Source organism: Nelumbo nucifera, chromosome 1, assembly GCF_055504915.1.
Source record: "Nelumbo nucifera cultivar China Antique chromosome 1, China Antique-T2T, whole genome shotgun sequence".
NCBI classification, from domain to species: domain Eukaryota; kingdom Viridiplantae; phylum Streptophyta; class Magnoliopsida; order Proteales; family Nelumbonaceae; genus Nelumbo; species Nelumbo nucifera.
The window spans coordinates 53,845,090-53,865,635 of NC_142649.1; the positions used below are offsets into that span (position 1 = coordinate 53,845,090).

General features: G+C 39.0%; 1 protein-coding gene across 1 annotated transcript in view; it reads left to right on the forward strand.

Moving 5' to 3' along the window:
* The first annotated feature begins 3,487 nt into the window (after window positions 1-3,487).
* ARPC4 (binding protein) overlaps window positions 3,488-20,546 on the forward strand; it is a 64,820-nt gene continuing 47,761 nt past the window's right edge. Inside the window, exons 1-5 of the mRNA XM_010248933.2 lie at window positions 3,488-3,635; window positions 3,756-3,799; window positions 4,129-4,194; window positions 5,399-5,451; window positions 9,091-9,118. Coding sequence (XP_010247235.1) covers window positions 3,797-3,799; window positions 4,129-4,194; window positions 5,399-5,451; window positions 9,091-9,118 — 150 coding nt within the window. The 5' untranslated portion in view covers window positions 3,488-3,635; window positions 3,756-3,796. The remainder of the gene's footprint in view (window positions 3,636-3,755; window positions 3,800-4,128; window positions 4,195-5,398; window positions 5,452-9,090; window positions 9,119-20,546) is intronic.

The following is a 20,546-nucleotide window of genomic DNA, read 5'->3' on the forward strand; positions in this document are numbered from 1 at the left end:
TCTTGTCTGGTGGCGCAGCACCTGCCAGTCCAGAGGACTGCGCCCACGTCTCACGTCAGGCTGCGGCGTGCACGCCAGCTCTGCATAACGTCTCTCAACTAACGGGATCATACTCTACGACGGTTACCTACACCAATCGAATCAGCCTGGCGAATAACGACTATAGCAGAGAATCAGAGGTGGTTACACCCGATTTGACAAAGCATCAATATATAAAGGCCCCGATTCCCAAGGGGCAGAGGGGAATTTTTTTTGAGTAAGTGTACATCTTCACTCTTAGCTCATTTTCCTTTACAATCTCTAAGCTCTCCACCGAGTTCTAACTTAACCATCGGAGTGTTCCTGTCAGGCGAGCTCCTCGGGAATCCTTCGTCTTCTTCTCCTTCTCAGGTGCTGTCCCTTGCTAGCTAGGAGTGAGGCCCCTGCCAGCTAGGAGTGACCAGATCGTGCTACATCAGATTTATTTTCTTGGGTCTTGGCCAAAATCAAATTAGGACCAAGGAGTTGCCAATTTGGTATAACCTGATCAAATCAATAACCCGAGACTTCCTATTCTACGTTGGTTCTTTTTCCATTTTGGTTGGTTTCAATTGGTATGGCAGTTGAGATGTTCAGTTTGGTTGTCAAAATTATATATAATTGAATCAAGTTAAGCCATGAAAAACCCTAGTCTAGATCGAGTTTCCAATTCGGGCCTAGGCTTTAGGCTTTATATAAGGCTAGGTTTAGACTTAATATCTAGGTCCGATGGTCAAGCTAGGCTCGGATTTGGGCCTGGCCATTTTTTGTTTAGGGTAAAATATAAAAACCTCCCTCATGGTTTCTGACAATCATAAAAACCTCCCCTAAGGTTTCATTTTTACAAAAATCTTCATTGTAATATTGAAAAAACCTATAGTTGTTAAACAGTGTATGCCCTTAGTTCCAATCAAATTGATGTACGAAAACATTTATTGTAAATGAATTAAAGTATATTATTGTTTCATGTTGCCATTGGTATGCTTATGTGAAATTACCCCTTAAACTAGACACTTATGAGACTTGTGTTAGTTTATAATGTTCTCAACCGTTGGATAGACTTGGGGAGTTTATCCTGCCAAGGTTGACGTTGATGTGCTACCAAAGAAGTTGGAGCAACTTGTCTCAGCTGCTAGGGTACCCGAAGCACATGTAGTGTGTGTTTGTTTAAAACATTGGACCTAGACCATTTTCCAGTTATGCCTTGGACCTTGGAGATTGATGGGCAAAATTGGAAAGTTACACATAACCCCTAGACTTGATTATGGTACTGCACTGGGTGTTGAATTGGGTTTCCTTTGATATGCCAATCAATAAGATCCTTTGTGGGTCAAAACTTGGTATGTTGGGGCAGTCTGAGAATTTACTTGAGTGTGTGATATTATGTTTTAAAAAAAGTGTTTGCAAAAGGTTTTAAATCCCAGGATCCATTCAAGCAGAGACTATGACACTGCACATTGCAGTTAGGGGAGGGGTCCTTTCTTGTCTGATAGTGTTTGATCATTATGGGCTAAGAGGTTAAGTGTAAGAGACCATTAATGTTTGATCATTTGGGTCTTCATAGGATGGTTGGATTCAAGGATAATTTAATAGTAAATGTTGGGCCCATTTGAGCCCATAGTGATGAGATCAAGGGTTCACTACATTTGGTAGTGAATTCGGCCAGGCCTTTTCAAAGAGGTTGGGCCGAACCCATGTGGGCTTATGTGAGGTCATTGTTGGGGTCCCACACCATACATATTAAACCTAAATAGGCCAGCAACGCTCTTGGGTTGTGAGCCATACATCTAGTGGTTCTAAAGCCCATGATTAATGTGATTAATCAAGATATCATATGACAACTTAAAGCAGTCATGTGACATGGGGCGAATTTGGGTTTGGATCTGGGTATGGAGCACCTAATTTTATAAGAAGATAAGGTCTATCTTTAAAGAGAGTCCATATCTGATTTAGATCTGGATTATCTCCTTATTTGATTAGGAGATAGCTCCATAAGAGTTTATAAAAGAGGAGGGAGCAGACTAGTGCAAGACAACTTCATATTTTTTGTAGTTTATAGTCCTCTCTGCACCCTTTTGTTTCCCTGTTTTCTCCCAATTCGACTACAGCTTTGGGATTGATAAAGATCAATTCTTTCTCTCTGATTTTTGTAAGAAAAATTCAGAGAAATCTCATGCTCACCTCCCTAGTTCGATCCAAGGTGTTGGATTGCAGTTTTGCTGAAAACTGCATTGTTGAATCGACTTCACTCCAAGCTGCGCCATTTCAGTGGAAGCTAGTTTTGGGATTTGATTTGTGTGTGAACTACCACCTTTGGGAGATACATTTGTGGAATCCGTATTAGGTATACATCTCCCTCTTGTTTGGTTTCAAATCTGGTATGATTTCAGTGTAAGATCGATCATAAAAAATGCAGTTTTTCTTAAATTGGGAATACGATTCCCAAAAGGTTAAAGATTTTTTTTTTTTGAAATTTCGCCCACCCATCTATCATGGTTCGACCATCCATATGATGGATACTACCTTCCTTCAATAGTTACTGTTCTTTTCTTATTGTCATGGAAGAAAAATGTTGGCCAAATGCATTAATTTTTCAAAAGTACCCATTTTACCCTTATATCTATCAATTAATATGGAAATTAATTAAAATACATAGGGGTGAGCATTGTCCGATTTAAACCAAACTAAAAATTTTGGTTTTGGTTTTTTGGTTTGGTTTTTACGAATTTTGGCTATTTTGGTTTTATAAAAGTTCTGTTTCGGTTTCAATTTTCAGGTTTGAAAATTTGGTTAACCGAAAAAGCCAAATAAACTAAACTTTATTATCTATATAATATATAAATTAGCACATAATACATATATAATATGTATAATATATATTATATTGTATTGTATTATATATTAAAAATATATAATTTATTATATATATTGTATAATATATTTTTAATATATTGTACAAATATAATATGTACAATATATAATGATAAAATTCTGTTTTAACTGAAATTACTGAAAAATTTGGATTCGGTTTTTAACCAAATAAACTATTTGTTCAACCCTAAAAATGCCTCTAAAAGAATTTTTCACTTTTAATTAAAAAATCCTCGAGTTTGACTAAAAAGAATAAAATAATTTACTTTATAAAAATGTTAGATCTAGTGAAGTTTAGAAGGGCAAATCTGATATTTTGAATTATATTAAAAGATGTCCTACTAATTTGTAAGGATAATTTTGATAACTGCAGGTCAAACTGTAAGATTATGTTTGGTTTGAAGGAAAATGCATGGAAAGGAAGGAAAAGGTAGGGTTACAAACCCTGATCTCGGCACGGCCCGGCCCGGCCCGTGAACAGGTCTGCAGCAGCTCTATGCGTAACATCTAGCTACTTGGTTGTAAGGGTGAGTTGGGATCGAATCCCGCCATGACCATGATTTGGGGGGGGGGGGGGGGGGGGGGGGGGGGGGGGGGGGGGTTAGTAAGGAAGGGAGGCCGGGAGGTGTGATCATTTCAACCCGCTCTATAATCTCATATTCAAAAACAGAAAAACGTCCGACCTTAGCTCGATCAGTTGGTAGAGCGGACTGTAGTTGGATTTTTCGCTGCTTCTAATCCGGCAGGTCGGAGTTCTTATTTTATTTTCGTAATCGATTTTCTTCTTTCTATGCCTTTTGATTTTATTTTTTCATTCCTCATAAAGCTTTCTCCTTCCTTTCTGTCTCTACTTCTTGGCTTCGCAGCGTACGTTGTACTCACTCGCGAAAAATATTCAACTCCCTTGATGGTAAGCGGATTTTCGGTTTAAGTGTCACGTCTTTTGCTTCTATTTGGGAGAGTTTCATGCGATCAGACCCTGGGATGTAGGGTTTCATTGATAGAAGTCTTTGTCACAAATGACCTATATTGCTGTAGTTTACTTGCATTTATGTCACCAGTCTATAATCGTACTTTGGCTTACACTATGCCGAAGCCAGAATTGATTCTATGCCTTTTTTTTTATCGTTTTATGAGCTACCAATTTATAATTATAATCTTATATGGATTACTTAATATATACGCCCATTTTTATTTGATTTTATTGTTTTTCTTCTATCATTTGGGTGGATATTCCAGGCAAATACGTTGAGGCCTTACTTAACATGCATACGAAACACTCTAGAGGCTGCCCTGTGTTTGCAGGTATGCATAATTTTGCAATTACGGATGTTGGTTGTAAAATAAGAATCTGGTTCTGGGACATTTGTTTTCCTCCATTTGACACCAAAATGTTAACTAGATATGCTGGATCATTACTGTTTAGTTTGGAATATGAAATGCTGACTTAATTCTTGTTGGGGAACCAAATGATGTTAGCTTGAGGTGGCGGAACGGGTTAACGTGGATATATGACCGGCCAAGCTCACCATCTGGCCATATTTGGGTTAACCCATCATAACTGGAGTTAATCATGATTATAGTTCGGTTAGAACTGATTTACTCATTTACATGCTGAAAACAATTCTTTGCCACCCTCATTTGGGTATGGATTTTGGTTGACTCATTAGAAGTTCTTTCTGGTTAATTGGTTGGGTGGGATAGCTCCAACTATATCAAACTTACCATATCAGGTTTGCTTAGTTGTGTCCTAGCACTTGCCAAATGTGAATGCCTTTGATCACTATCTTTGCATAACCTTGAATTCTTCATTGTGTTTCTTTTTTTCCATAGAATTTAAGAGAAGGAATCATAAAATGTCCTTATAGTGGAGTGGATCCTTTGGTCCCTATTGCATCCTTTGTTCTATGGGCACAAAAACATGTGTTTAGGAGGCTTACAAGTTGGTTGTATAGTGTCAAGATTGTTCCATTGTTTTCTATGCATCCTTTGGCTCCTCTTGCATCCTTTCCATTTTGCTCCTTGTTGTTTACTTTTTTTTTTGTGATGTTTCTGTATCAATGAGTGCGGCTGCACCTCGTGCCTCATATTGGGATGCTTGTAACGAACTATTTATCATTTGTTTCTAGTGAAATCAATTGATTTTTATCTATCAAAAAAAAAAAAAAACATTTTCACCTATTGATAAATATTTTGGTTATTTTTTGCATGATCTTATGATACCTTTGCCTTTTTGGCTTTAGAATTTTTTGGGTAGTAGTGCTCCATTGGTTTTGTTGTGGAGAATGGTGCTGTTCATGGTATGCCATGGGATTTGAAAAGATTTAACAGAAGGTTTGATAGAAATATCGTCTTTAGAGTTGGATTTGATACTTTGTTTTACTCTGCCTGTTGGTTTTGGATAATATGACTGCATTACTACATTTGGTTTCATGGAAACTCCCATACAATCATTTAGTTTGATTTTTAACATTATAAAGCTGAATGGGTTCATACTGTTTGGGTGCAGAACTTCCCCTGTCAAGAAGTTGAGAGGCACAACAAACCAGAGGTTGAGCTGAAGTAAGTTTTCTGGTTGTGATTCGACATTTTTTTTTTTTATCAAAAGTCGTGATTGGACTTTTATTAGGGCATTTATCTGTATTGTATTGCTACTCATAAAGTTTCAATCATCGTCTCTAGGACATGATAAAGTGACAGGACTGAAGGAGAAACCAAGGAAGTTGTCAATTAAGCATAAAGAAAGAAAAAGAAATCTCGGACAGCTCAGAAGCTTGTTTTACTTTCTATAACTTAGGCTTTAGATTCAATCTTCCATAAATAAGTGTTCTGTAAATTTAAATTTTCCATATTCATGCAAGTAATTCAGGGAAAGAAAAGTTCATTGCAAATTTTCATATGCATACTAATTCAGAATAAAAACGATTCTTTGAAGTAAATTACTTGTATTCATTTTTTTCCTTTTCTAACCTAGCCTTAATGAGCCTTGTCACTGTTACAATTAGTGTGTGGTGGAGTGGGATGTTTTAACATGCAGAGGCATGACCCAAAAAGCAAGTGTTATCTGTCATCAATAGGTCACTTGCACCCCAAAAAATAGATAAATAAATAAATAAATAAACATAGCAAGTACCCCAAAAAATAGAAGATATTTGAGAAATAGAAATTTCATATATGCAACTTCTAATAATAAAACCATTGTATTCAATAAAATTGAAGTATCTCCACATGAAGTGTCATAATCCATAATTATATAAGTGTTATCTGTTTTTTTTTTTTTTTTTATAATTGAAATATAATTTCATTAATCAAAGAAGTATACAAGTGTTATCTGTCATCAATAGATCACTTGTAAAGTTGCAAATCAAATTTTCAGAATTAACAATTCCCATTAATTGCACAATATTAACATAAACAAGTATGTCATCTCATAGTCAAATGAATGTAAGGCATTTAAATCAATCAAAGGATTCAAAGCAATGGTACTTACACTTCTATTCATAGTATTTCATTATAAATATTATAATAAACAAGTTTGGAGGGTTTTGCTCCTTTGTATTATGTTAACATGTAATGGGGAGCACAATAATAGTTCCCCTGCTTCTATTTTCAAAATTTTTAGAAATCATACATGAAAAGCAAGAAAATACAACAATTCGGTGCGAAGACTCTAACACTTTAGATAAGAACTCTAAACATCTCAGGAATCTTACATGTGGCAATGTAGGTTTCGCCTAAATAGAATTCCACATGTTTGTCTCCTAAATCCTTATTTATGGGAGAAGTTTAAGCTGAAAAGAGCTAACCATGTGTCTAAGATAAGCCCATTATTTGGCAGTTTTTAAATTAAAAAACTGAAACCTTGAATGGCTAATATTATTTGGGGAAAACCACATGGGGTTGATGTGGATGATGAGATTGAACATATGGGCGAGTGAGGATCCCTTATTGGATGGACTTTTAGGCTTGGCCGTTGGCCACATAATCCCTCAACATGACAGCAATAAGATGTCTAGGGAAGGTCCCTGCTTGTCCTGACTATGAAATTAAAACTTGTAATGTGTTGGCCAGATAATCCTGCCACATGGAAGCAGCATAATCAGCTAACTGGGAATTAAAACTCTTAAGAGGATTTCTAAAAGACAAGTATAGATTTGTTTATTGAAAGACAGTAATGTAAAATGTAGAATAAAAAAAATGCATTTTGGGTATACAGGTCTACCAATAGTCTTCCAGACAGTTTGGCAAAACAAGGAGCAATAAGAGAGCAAATGTTTTGGGGTTATGTCTAAGAGGTTTTTTGTAATTACTAATTAGTGGGTTCAGGGGTGGTGGTTAGCTGAGGCTAGCTGCCCTATTTCTACTTTGTAACTTGTTTCTTGTAAAGTGAAGAGTGAGGACTGTCATTATTTGCTAATATCTTGCTCTTTTACTGCCAGTATTTGGAACTGGGTTATGTTATTTGGGTGCAGGTGGAACTTGCCCTCTGAAGTAAATCTGCTATTTATTCCGTCTGTCTTTGGGAGATTGACAAAGCAGCTAGCTTGCTGAAGTAAAGGAGTGTATATTGACAAGGTCTACCTCTTGGCTGAAATCTTCAGACTTGTTTGTGGATTACTCTTTTGATGATTTAAGGAGAAATTGGGCAGCAGTGGCATTCACAGCCTCCACAAAGAACAGACTGCAGGCAGAATGGAAACCCCCTCTGGAAGGAATGGTAAAATTGAATTTTGATGGAAGCAGTCAAGGCAATCCAGGGCCCTCGGGCATAGGAGGGATTCTGAGACATAAAGACTGCAACATCCTATCTTTATTATTCTCAGGACCAGCAGGTGTTGGTGATTCTATAATGGCCAAGATACTAGCAGTGGAGGAATACAGGCTGCTAGTCAACTTGGAGTGGAAAAATTGATAGTTGAGGGGGACTCCGAGGTGGTTGTGGGTTGGCTAACAAATCCAGGCACAGTCTTTTGGGGTTACAGGCATAGTTTTCAAGGCGCCAAGGCGGGGCTAGGTGACAGGGGGGGTGCCTTGTCGCCTAGGCAGGTGCATAGGCGATGGATTTTTTTTAAGTAAAAATCACATATCCTAGGGTAGTTCCCTAGGTTCCATAACCAACTTTCTTTAATAACTATCCATAGTTTTCATAAGAAAATTGTAAAGTTCATGTTAAGTCTAGAAAATCAACATATTTTTGAGAAGAAAAACAAGAAAGGAAAGAAAATTCAAAAAATATAGGGGCTGAACCCCTATTTTTGTTATAGGAAAAGAAGTGGAAGAAGAAATGTGTTGATTAGACAAAATCTTAAATTCTTCCCTTGCTTATTGGTTCAGATTTTGAAGTCATTGAGGGTTCAATACAGCAGTTAGCAAATGTTTGTGTTGATTAAACCCTAACAAATAAGAAAATAATAAAAAGACATTAGTTTATAAAAACAAAAAATGAATATTTTTCTTTAATAATGTCTATTTTATAATTATAATCTAAAAAAAATAACAATATAAAAGTATTTTTTATTACACAGTATTCAAAACTGCTTGGCGACTGGGCGAGGTGAGCCTCCAGGGGCGCCTTGTTGCCTAGGCATTGCCTTGACAACTATGGTTACAGGGATCTTTTGAAGAAAGTTAACTAGCTGACAAGAAATAAGGCAGTTAGGTTTCAGTGGGTTAGCAGATCGGCAAATGCAATGGCTGATTCTTTGGCTAAGGGGTATCAAGGGGAGACCTGTTTTGGGCTACCTTATAATTGTAATTCAGGCTAGTGTGTGTTTATTTGCATATTGTTTAGCTCCAAGGGGAGGTAACACCTGATGCATCCTCTTAGGCTGACTGTACACTCTTCCTTTGTTTAATAAAACTGCACTCATTTATCAAAAAAAAAAAAAAAAGTTTTGGCTGTTACTGATCAAAACAGATACCTTTTATGAGATTGACAGAACTCAATAAAAAGAGATCTGATCTTTTAAAGTGTGTTGTTTTATAGTAAGGATATATTCATAATTCATACTACTGTATGGTATAGTGCTCATTTTTTGTTATTCTGATATGCCTGTATGGTCGTTTCCACATTCTGGGCTCTGGTCCTGTTTCTGTTAACTGTGCAATTAGTTCCTGTCAACACATGATCATTAGTATAGATATTCTTTCTGACATTTTTCTTGCATTTTTGGAGTTCTAATATTTCTCTTGCTTTTCCAGGACCAGCCCAGAACTTCTGCTAAATCCTGTAAGCAGCTTCTCTCTCTCATATATATATATATATATATTATGAACAGACGTACTGTCATGTGCACATCAGATAACATAATTGGATTGGCAGGATTGTCTTTACACCATCTCTCATTTTGTCTTTTAATGTATGTTTTCAATTATTGAATAGAAGTTAAACTTGTTAACTCATTTTCCATGACCTATTTTACAAATTCAGTAGTCATATTTGCATGAAAAAAATGAACTTTATAATATTCATAAAAAAAAGAACTTTGTAATTGACCTGTAATATTATAGACCTCAGAACCACTTCTTTAATGTCAATAGAAATCTTTATTTGCTTCTATCCAAACTGTTCTCTGTTATTTTCTTGATCAGCAATAAAGATTGATTTGTTAATTAAAAATATATGGGGTTAAGTACATGATGATGACCCAAATGTCATCCCCAAGAACTACAACCAGAGTTACAAAGAGGCCTGATATAGATGCTGCCTTGCAGCCCCTTGTTTGGCTAAAGTACCTGCTAACCTGTTTGCATTCTCCTGATCCACCTGAAATCAGCATTTATATCCTTTGCCAATCTTTCCACCCCCCTGAATATTTGTTCATAGTTGTCAAGGAGTCACCTAGGTGGCAAGATGCCCTTGGGTGCCTCACCTGGATGCCTTAACTTATAGCACCAAGGCATCCTCAGGTGATAAGGTGCTCATATTAGTTGCAAAATACAGCTGCAATAAATCTGAAAATAGAATAAAGAAAGAAAGAAAAGAAGGAGAAGAAGAAGTTCAGTAGAAGCTTTAAGAAGAAGAGAAGAGAATGGAAGAAAAGAGAAGAGGAAGAGAGTTGTTCGATCCCCTCTCTCTGTCTCTAATTTTATTTAATATGTGCTGAAATAAACAATGTGTAAAGTTACATGGGTGCCCTTAGTTGGGAGGTGGACTAAAAACATAAAGAAATAAGTATTAAGGTCCATAAAGAAGGCTCACTGTAGAAGATAAGTGCTTATTTTGAAAATAAGCACTTATTGGAGAAGCTCAAATTTTTGGCTCATTTTCTTTCTAGCCTATCTTGGCCTGCCACGTCATTTTAAGAATACCTATACTACCCCTGTTTAAAATAAGTGTTTTTTCACCAAACTCTCATAAGTGCTTATTAGAATAAGCACTCCCAAACTTGGCCTAAGGCCCATTTGGCCCAATCTCTCTACACTCCCCCTTAGGGGTGCAAATGGATTGAATCATGATTCGATCCTATTTTGTCAGATTTGGATATCCCCATTTCGGATCTTCGGATCAGATAATAGGATCCAATCAGAAATTGGATCAAATTCAGATCACCCCTATCCGATCGAATATATATGTTATTTATTTATATAAATATATATAACACATGTATGTGTTATTTATTTATTTATGAGTATATTATTTATTGCATTTTTGTAAATTTGTTATATTATTTATATTTTTATAAAAAACATGTATATATATGATGAAAATAGTTGAAAAGATACTTTTATTTTGTGTTTTTCTTTATTTACACTGTTATATTTTATTTTTCTTTTAATAATTTATTAATTTAAAAAATTAAATTGGATTGGATTAGATCAGATTAGATCCAAAATTTTGACTTCCTCATCGGATTCGAATTAAAATCCATGTTTGTAAGATCCTTTCAGATCTTCGGATCAGACTGGATATGCTCTTAAGAGTATCGAATCGGATTCGGATATACCTTAATTCAAATCCGGTCCGATCCTTTTGCATCCCTACTCCCCCTCAATCTAAGCATAGATGTTAATCATGCCCATCTTGCTTACATAATGTTGTAGCTTTGACTTGGGAACTCCCTTAGTCAAAATTCTGCTAGTTGTTCTTCTTAAGCAATGAAAGGAAGACACACTTCCCTTGAGGCCACTTTCTCTCGTATGAAGTGTTTGCCTACTTCAATGTGCTTAGTTTTGCCATGCTGAACCGGGTTATGAGTAATGTTAATAATAGCCTGATTAACACAATATAACATCAGGGGCTTATCAAAAGCAATAGCCATCTCATCTAGGAAAGATCTAAGCCATAACAACTTTGAAACCCCATGGGCCATAGCCCTATACTTTGCGTCAACTGAAGATCTAGCTACTATTGACTGCTTTTTACTCCTCTAGGAAACAATATTTCCAGCTACCATAGTACAATAACTTGATGTGGATCTCCTATCATATGTATTACTTGCCCAATCAACATCTATAAAGGCCTCTAACTAAATATGACCATGCTTGGCAAATAGTATGCCCTTCTTGGGAGTGCCCTTAAGATAATATAGCTCCATTTTTGTAGCAGCCATATGTGTGTCTCTAGGGCATGCACGAACTAGTTAATTACACTCACAACATATGAAATGTTTGGACGTGTCATACAGAGGTAAAAAAGTTTCCCCAACATTCTCTAAAACAGTCCCCTATTAGTCAAAAGATCTCCATCATCAGCTGAGAGCTTTTTTTTGATCAATAACAAATTCATTAATTCATCATTAAAATAATTACAAAGAGGAAGACAAGCACTCTTATCTTCCAAATACAAATTAAGCCTTCAAAAGAAAAGAAAAGGAAAGGAAGAGACAATAAAATTACAATTTAGCCCAAAACATTGAGTCCCTTTCTACCCCTTGTTTAGCTACTCCATCAGCTAAAGAATTAGCTGATATTTTAACCCAATTCATCTTCACTTCCATCTCCCACACCAGCCACTTAAATTTTCTCCTCTCATTGCTGTAATTCCATAAGCCACTGTTATCTTTATTCAGCCACCATATCACCACCTCCGAGTCCCCTTCAATTATAAGCTTTCTGATTTTCATCTCCCTAGCTTTCTGGATTCCTTCCATAACTGCAAAAATCTCAGCTCTAAGGGAGTCACCCACTCCAATTGGGCCTGAGAACAAGGCAAAAATGACCCCATTCTCATCCCTAAAGACACCCCCAATCCCTGACTGTTCGGGATTCCCCCTACTATTCCCATCAAAGTTTAATTTTATGAATCCAGTAGGTGGTGGGGTCCAAGGCACACTCATTACTGATTTGGCCTGTGTACAGTTTGCAATCTCACTCCACTTCCTCAACATGTCATCTATTGTGTAATCTGTAAATAGCTTTAAGGATTTCAGCCATTGGACAACCCTAATATGGATTATAGCCCTTAGTTATTCAGCCCCTTTCTCCACTTCTGAGAAGATCCTGGAATTTCTTTCTTCCCATAATGACCAGTATACTGTAGCCCTCAATCCCCTCTACATAGTCCTTCCCCTTTTCATATGCCACCTGAAAAAGAAGGGGAGAAAAGACACTGCATGTCTGATGGAGGGTCCCAGCTACACCCAAAAAGAGAAAAGGCCCACTCCCAAATAGACTTTGCAAATTTGCAAGACACCAGTAAGTGGAAACTAGTTTCCCCCTCCGCTTTGCAAAGAACACACCAATGAGGTGACAAGCAAGCATTGAGTCTCTTCTTTTGGAGCAGATCACCAGTGTTTATTCTTTCCAGAAAGGCTTCCCAACAAAAACTACCAACCCTGGGAGGAATTGGTCTACACCAAACCTCATTAGCAGGGAAGGGGGGGGGGTAACAAGACTAGTGGATTGGCTTAAGAGTTTAAAGAAGGAAGCACAAGAAAAAGAGCCAGTGGGGGTCGGGGTCCAAATTCTAGAGTCCACTTTAGTGGGGTCTAAGAAGACATTATCAAGAAGTTCAAGGAGACTCGAAATACTCTCAAGGTCTGAGTCCCTCACCGCCCTTCTCAGACCTAGGTTCCACCTCGACCCAGAAATGAAAGGGGGAAGGGGTGATGAAAGAACATATTGGCTCAATTTTAAAATCAGATAAAGCATACAATGAAGGAAATTGGTCTTTAAGGGGAGCCATCCCCACCCAAGTTTGTTCCCAAAACTTTATGGAGTTACCTGAATTCAAATCATACCTGATAAAAAGGTGAAAACTGGTAGCAGATCATGAATGGCTTTCCAAGGAGAAGTGCTTGTGGACCTAGCTCTGATTCCAGCATCCCATCCATTTTGCTCCAGCCCATGTATGCTTGCCACTATTCTAGCCCAAAGTTTCTCCCGCTCCAATGGAAATCTCCACAACCACTTCCCCAACAGAGCCATATTCCTTTTTCTAATGTTCCCGAGCCCCAAACCACCACAGTTTTTTCTCCTGGTCACCACCTCCCAGCTAACTCTATGGTCCCTCTTCTCCTCTCCCGGCTCTTAGAGGAAATCTCTCATCATCCTCTCCAACCTACTAGAAACCTTCATTGGGATTTTGAATACTGACTGGAAATAAACGGGTAAATTTGCTAGTGTGGCCTTAATCTGTGTGTCCTTCCACCAAGAGAGAGGTAATTCTTTTTCCAAGAAGGAAAGCTGGATGGTGACAGATGGCTTTTCTTCCGTTCCTCTAAAGAGGAAGTGAAAACAATCTTGAACACAAGGGCTGCTGTAGAGGAGCCCTACTTCATCTGGAACCATGGTTAGAAGAAACAGAAGTGTGGAAGAAAGAGGAGGACATTTAAGGTTTCCTTTGGATCAGAATTTTTGGGTTGTCGTTGCAACTTTGCTGTAAAGAAATTGTGAAAGGGATAGGGGACCTATGTGGGGGATTCGTGAAATTGGATAATAATAAAATCTACAGAGAGTCCTTCGAATGTGTAAGAATCAAGGTGAGGTGGAATGAGAGTGCCTCCTCAAGCGGTTAATTTAGTGGTGGAGGGGGAAATGTTCGTGGTCACAATCTGGTCTGAAATCAAGATGAAGAAGATGAAGAGACCGTCGAATTTCAAGGAGGCAATGTTAATAGACCAACAGTTTGTGCAACAGGTGTTGTTAGGGAAACCTCATGCAAGCGAAGGCAGATCCCAGTCAGATATTTTTACAAGAGAAGGTAAAACGGAGGGTACTGTTACTGTGCAGGGAGGCAAGCAGGTGATGGAAACCCGAGTTGCCAAAACCTCTGAGGAGGGGGGCTGGGCTGTAGTCGAACGAGGGAAAGGTAGAAAACGACCTCCTAACCACAGATCGACTGGAAAATCTAACAGCTAGAAAGGGGTTGTGTCAGAGGAGGGGCAGAGGGCAGCTTTATTTCAAATTTCAAACGGCTCGAATTCCGAACTATTCGACGTGGTGCTTATAGATAAGTTAGCCAAGGCGGTTGCATTAAGGTTAAAACCGAACCGGGTCGGGTCTCTAATGGGCTCAGAGGAGTGCAGTAAAAGAAGCAGGACCCACTTCTTAGCTCAAAAGAAACCAGGTCCATTGTGGTTTAAAAGCCTAGATAGGAGAGGTGGCGGTGGGCTGAAGTTGGGTTAGATAGAAGGTTGAGGGAAGGGCAAGGCACTAGTGGAGGTCTCATCCGAATCTTTGACTGAATTCAAAGACTCGCTAGAAGGGGAAAGCTCCAGTTTCCGGACGCTTGGGGTGAAGAAGGGCATGTGACTTTTGAGAGGGGCTTAGTGAGGCACTCAGGGGATGAGGCACAACCAATACCTTTGTTTTTTTTTTTTTTTTTTTTTGATAATTTCAACCAATTCCTTTGTTGAAGGATAGTTACGGGGATGGAGAGTCCTCACTTTCGCCAAGTTGAAATACAGGGGGTCAGATGGAAGCCGAAGCAGTGCCTGCTGCAATCGGAGTGGGAACATCAAATCAGGTCTCTGTGGAAGAGTTTAATTAGGTGACACCCACATCAGTTCTCTCTCCCAAAGACACAGACAGTCATTTGGAGGTGGCAGTGACAGTTGAAGAGGCAGAAACCAGAGTAGAGTTAGATGGCTTCCCATCTCTTGCAGAAACACAGTTGCAGGTGGCACCTGAACCACTTGCTGTTATTCTTCCAACCAAGGAGGGCCAGCAAACGCATTCCCTTCAGGTGAACTTAAGGTGTGCAGATGACAGTGTAATCTCAAATTGGGTTATGTCTAAATTTTTCAGTTTTGGGCAGTTTTTGGGGGTTTCTTTCAAGGGGTTGGAAGAGGAAACAAAAGCCCTCTTCGTGCCCATTGAAAACCGGTTCTTAGTTGAGAAGGGGAAGAAAAATAGAAAGCAGTCTAAGGAATTGCTTAGACTGGCTTGGGGTCTAATGATAGCGTGGGAAGTGCGAGGAAAAGTTTTAATTCTTCAAAAACTTTTTAATGGATTGTTTAAAATTAATTTCTTGGAATGTCCAGGGCCTCAGCTCTGTGAGAAGAAGAATGGTAATTGGGGGCTTTCTGAAAGTAAAGAAAGCGGATGCTCTGCTGATACAGGAGACAAAGCTTCAAAAGCTGTCTTTTAGAGTAGTGAGAAGTGTTTGGGGTTTCGATCCGCGTGACTGGCTCAAAATCCCTGCTGTGAACACTGCAGGGGGGTGTAGCTCTGATCTGGAATGCTAGAACTTTTAAACTGATAGACAAATTTGTGGGGACCTTTTCAATTTCTGCTAAGTTGCTTTGGGAGGCTAAGAATATGCAAGTCATAGTGACAGGGGTGTATGGGCTGGTTGACTATAACTTCAAGAATGCTCTTGGGATGAATTAGATTCTGTCAGAGGAAGATGGGAAGGTCCATGGTTGTTAGGGGGTGATTTTAATGAAATTCTTAGCCCTGCAAACAAAAAGGGGTGTAATAGACTGAGTAGGGGCATGAGAAATTTTAGAGGTTTTATCAACAGGTGGGAGCTGATAATTCTGCCACTAGCAGGAGCAAAATACACATGGACCAATAATCAGGAAAACCCTTCTTTAGTCAGATTGGACAGATTTTTGATCTCGCCTGAATGGGAGGATTTATTTTCTTTCTCAAATCAGGAAGCAATGACAAGGGTAGTTTCTGATCACATCCCCTTGATCCTGAGTACGGGAGGCTTAAAAAAGAACCCTCATCCAGTCATCCCTTCAGGTTGGAGCACTGCTGGCTGGACTCAGAGGATTTAGTGACAAACATCAAAAGGTGGTGGTTGGATTGTTCCTTTGAAGGCTCAGCCAGTCACATCTTCTTCAAAAAACTGGAATGGTTGAAAGTGACTTTGAAGAGTGAGGGAGAAAAAAGGGAAGAATGTTTGAAATTAATAGCTAACATTGATGCGGAGGAGGAGAGGGGATCTTTAGAGGAGGAGAAAAGGAGAAGAAGGCATACTGCCAAGAAGACTCTAGATACTATGTTGCACCAAGCCGAAGTCAAATGGAGGCAAAGAGCTTGGGCAATGTGGCTCGAAAGCAGGTGACAATGATATTGCTTTTTTCCACAAGGTGGCCAATGCAAGAAAGAGAGTTAATTCTATTCAAAAGCTGGAGGTGGAAGGAAAGGTTGTTCAAGAAGAGAAAGACATAGCAGATGCTTTTGTTTATTTCCATAAAGAGTTGTTCAAGGAACCTTGCAAGATAAGACCAGGACTGGATGTTTGATCTTTAATTGCTTGACTGAGGAGCTGGTTTCAGAACTGGAAAAACTCTTCTCAGAAGAAGAGGTAAAGAAGTTTATTGAAGAGCTGGAAGGGGAGAAGGCACCGGGCCTAGATGATTTCACAATGCTGTTTTTTAAGAAGTTCTGGGAGCTCTTTAAAGCTGATTTACTAAGGGTTTTGCTATTCCAATTCTACAATATGATGATGACACACTCTTCTTTTGCAAGGCCTCAGAAGAGCAAGTTCTGAATTTGAAGTAAATTCTTTACTGGCTTGAGATTATTTCAGGTCTGAAAGTAAACCTTGCAAAAAGTGAGATAATAGCTGTGGGTGATGTTAACATTCAGGGTATGGCAGACTTGTTAGGCTGCAAGGTTGGTCAACTGCCATCAAATTATTTAGGGTTGCCTCTGGGAGCCAAATGCAATTCAAAAACCATTTGGAACCCAATAATAGAGAGAATGGATCAGAAATTGGCCACTTGGAAAGCAAGGTATCTCTCCAAAGGAGGAAAAGTAGCACTCATCAAGAGTGCCCTAGCAAGCTTACCAACGTACTTCATGACCCTATTTCCTATCCCTTCGGAAGTGGCAGAGGTGTTAAGAAAAAAAGCTGAGACTTTTTGTGGGTGGGGTGGAAGGATTCTCCCAAATATCATCTTGTTAATTGGGGACAGATTAGTAAAACTCTATCTCAAGGGGGGTTGGGGTTAAGGAGATTAAAATCTTTCAATCTGGCTCTGCTAGGAAGTTGGCTTTGGAGGTTTGCTACTGAACCTGATAACCTATGGAGAATAGTCATAGCAGAAAAAATATGGGCTGGATGAAAGGGGTTGGGGCAGTGGTCCACCCATGTCAACCTATGGCTGCAGTCTATGGAAAGGTATAAGCAAAGCTTCCAACCTGTTCAGAAGGGAAGTCAAATTTAAAGATGGGAATGGGAGAAGGATTTAAGTTCTGGTTGGACACCTGGACGGGGGAGAATTCCCTAAAGGATATGTTTCCTACATTGTTCAATGTGGCTGAAGATAAAGAAGCAGTGGTAGCAGATACATTTGTGTTAAGGGAGAATGCTTTTTGCTGGGCCTCTACCTTTAGAAGGGACTTCAATGATTGGGAGTTTCAGAAGGTGGGGAATCTCTTGGTTTTGCTTCAGTCCCAGGTGTTAAATCTGCAATCTGAGGATACTCTAGTATGGAAAGGGAACAAAAGTGGGGAGTTCTCAGTTAAATCCTTCTACAATGCCATAAGGGGAGGTTTTGAAACCTCCTTCCCAAGCCGGGCCATTTGGGGGACAGTGGCTCCCTCTAAAGTAATGTTTTTTTGTATGGGGGGCAGCCTTAGAGAAATGTCTCACCAAAGAGATGCTGGTAAGAAAAGGTTTTAACTGTAATGACATGAGGTGTAGCTTCTTTGGTGGGGAAACAGAATTAGTAAACCATCTGTTTTTACACTGCATTGTTGCCTCAGAGATCTGGAGCCATTTCTTAAGAAATCTGAAGTTAAGTTGGTGTATGCCAGCCTCAGTTAAAGCCTGTATGGAGGCTTGGCAGATCCGAGGGATGACTAAGAAAGGAAAAATTTGCTGGTCTTCCATTCCCTTAGCAATAACGTGGGCGGTGTGGTTAGAAAGGAATAGCAGGGTCTTTGATCTTAAAACCTCTACTGCAGCTGAAGTCACCAATTTGGCTGTAGGTTTTGTTAGAAGTTGGTTGTCTATACTTACTGAATTTAAAGGGGATACTTCTGATTGTAATTTTTTGAGGATGGACTTTTTTTGAGGTCCTTCTGTTTCGATGTCTTGATTACTGTATTATAATTAATTTAGTGGGATGCATAGATATCATACAACTTTATTATAATTAGTTACAATAAAGTCATTGTAACTGTGAAAATATGGATCTTACTTAAAAAGATTACATAGCCTTTACAGAAAGCTCTGCTACCTTACTTATTTAGTTCTTTTTGCCAAGTTATTACTTCATCTTTGATGCCTACAGATTATAGCTAGTGGAAAGAGAGTTCCTAATGAAATGGTTGAGTTAAGAAAAGATGTGGCTTCAGGGAGAAAAGGAGAAGGTGCATTCTATGTTGTGTTCAATCTTGTCATTACTCAGTCTTATTAAATGGGATTGTGAAGGATTTTTCACTGCCAAAAGAGGTATTAGATAGGGAGATCCCTTATCTCCCTTTACCTGATACTTGTTGAGAGAAACCAGAAAACTGGTGCAGGAACTAAGAGCTCACTTTCAGTGAAGTATATTCAACTAGTGGGATGACGATGGAGAAATAGATGATGATTGCAGCAGCTTGGAGGAAGACGTGTGTGATTGAAGCCAAGACACTCATGTTAGAGGAAGTCCAGAGACACTATCAGCATTGGTTGAAGATAAGGGAAGTAGGGAAGGCAACAATCTATTTGGGTCTGAATTTGGTCGAATGATATAAGGGGTTCGTTGATGGTGCAACTCATGTTGATTATAGTGTACATTGGAAGGAACACCTAAAGCTCCAAGTAAAATTTGTGAAGTATTCCTCAAGGGAGAAGGTTGAGTGGGTGGATAGCTTTTGCCTCCCTACTACAAGAAAAGGTTAGCAAGTAAAGACAAAACAGATAGAGGAAGAGATAACAGCAAAGCAGTAGAAGTCAAAATTATCAAAAAAAAGCAATAGAAGTCAATTGAGAGAGAAGACAAGAGGCCCTAGGAACTCAAGAACTGGAGCCCTATTTTTGTTACAAGGGTACATTCCTTGGTGGAGGTGGATAGCATTGGGATAAATGAAACACACGCTTATGACCTTGTCATAACAGAGGGTAGCTGACTGGGAAAAACTGGAGAAGGAGATAGAAACTTGTTTGCAGGTGGACAGAGCAGTTGGTTTGAGACCCTTCTCAAACTTCAAAGGCTCTGGTTTCCCCTCTCAGTTTTGAAGCTGGAAGCCATAATTTTAGCTTTGGAAGAGACCATGATTCTGATCTCCAAATGGAGTCTGGTCTCCAACCCAGTGCAAAGAAAGCCACTGCTAGATCTGATTGAGATCAGAATCTTTGGCTTACCTTTCAATCTTTGGTCAGCGGGAGATGTTTAAAAGAATTGGTGAACTCTATTGTGGACATGTGAAAACCAATGAGAAATCCTTATTTTGCTCCAATCTGGGTTTGCTACAATTTGGGTTGTTGGAGACAAATCAGAGATGATTCCAAGAGCAACAGAGATCCTATCAGGCGGTCTGAGATGCTTGGTGAGACTGGTTTCCATGGAGGAGCTTGATTGAATGAGGAAGGGCTGGAGCTGGAAGATGATGACTTGGCATTGGCAGAGCCACATGGTGAAGTCTTCCCCAATAGGGCATTAACAACAGAAGGTTTCACCATTTTGAAATCTTAAAAAGGAAGAAAGGAAAAACACCTTTCTAGGGGGATGAAAATATAGATGCATGAATAGGAACACTACAAATATCAGATATAAAGGCATGATAAGCAGGGGATAGGGAAGCAGTTGAAGTGAAGTGGGTAATAGGATGTTTGGTAGAAGACCTTACACCCTTACAGAGAGCTATAGGTAGATCAATATCATTGGAAGTAAGTTCAACATTACTAGAATTGGGTTCAGAAGTACCTAAAGGATGACTTATGTGTGGATCTGCCTCATGAGAGTTTGATGGCATTGGAGGCACCAGATCCGGTTCGCACCCGTATCCAAGGGCTGTAATGATTGATCTTTGTTGTGCCAAGTGTGACAAGAGTAGATCCAAGGAGGCTACTACAAAAGTTGTTTTTGAGAAGGAAACTGCAATGAATGAATAAGAATATGCATGGCGAGTAAATGCCTCACCTCACCATTACTGTTCTCCCCCTGAGGTGATGCTTATAAGAAAGGATGGGTTTCAAAGAAGGTGACATCATAGATATATATACTTTCTTGGACATAGGATCATAGCATTTATAACCCTTTTAACAGGAAGGGTAGCCAAATTCAAGGTGGGGCTTGTTCCAATAGCCTAAGGTTGTGTTTGGT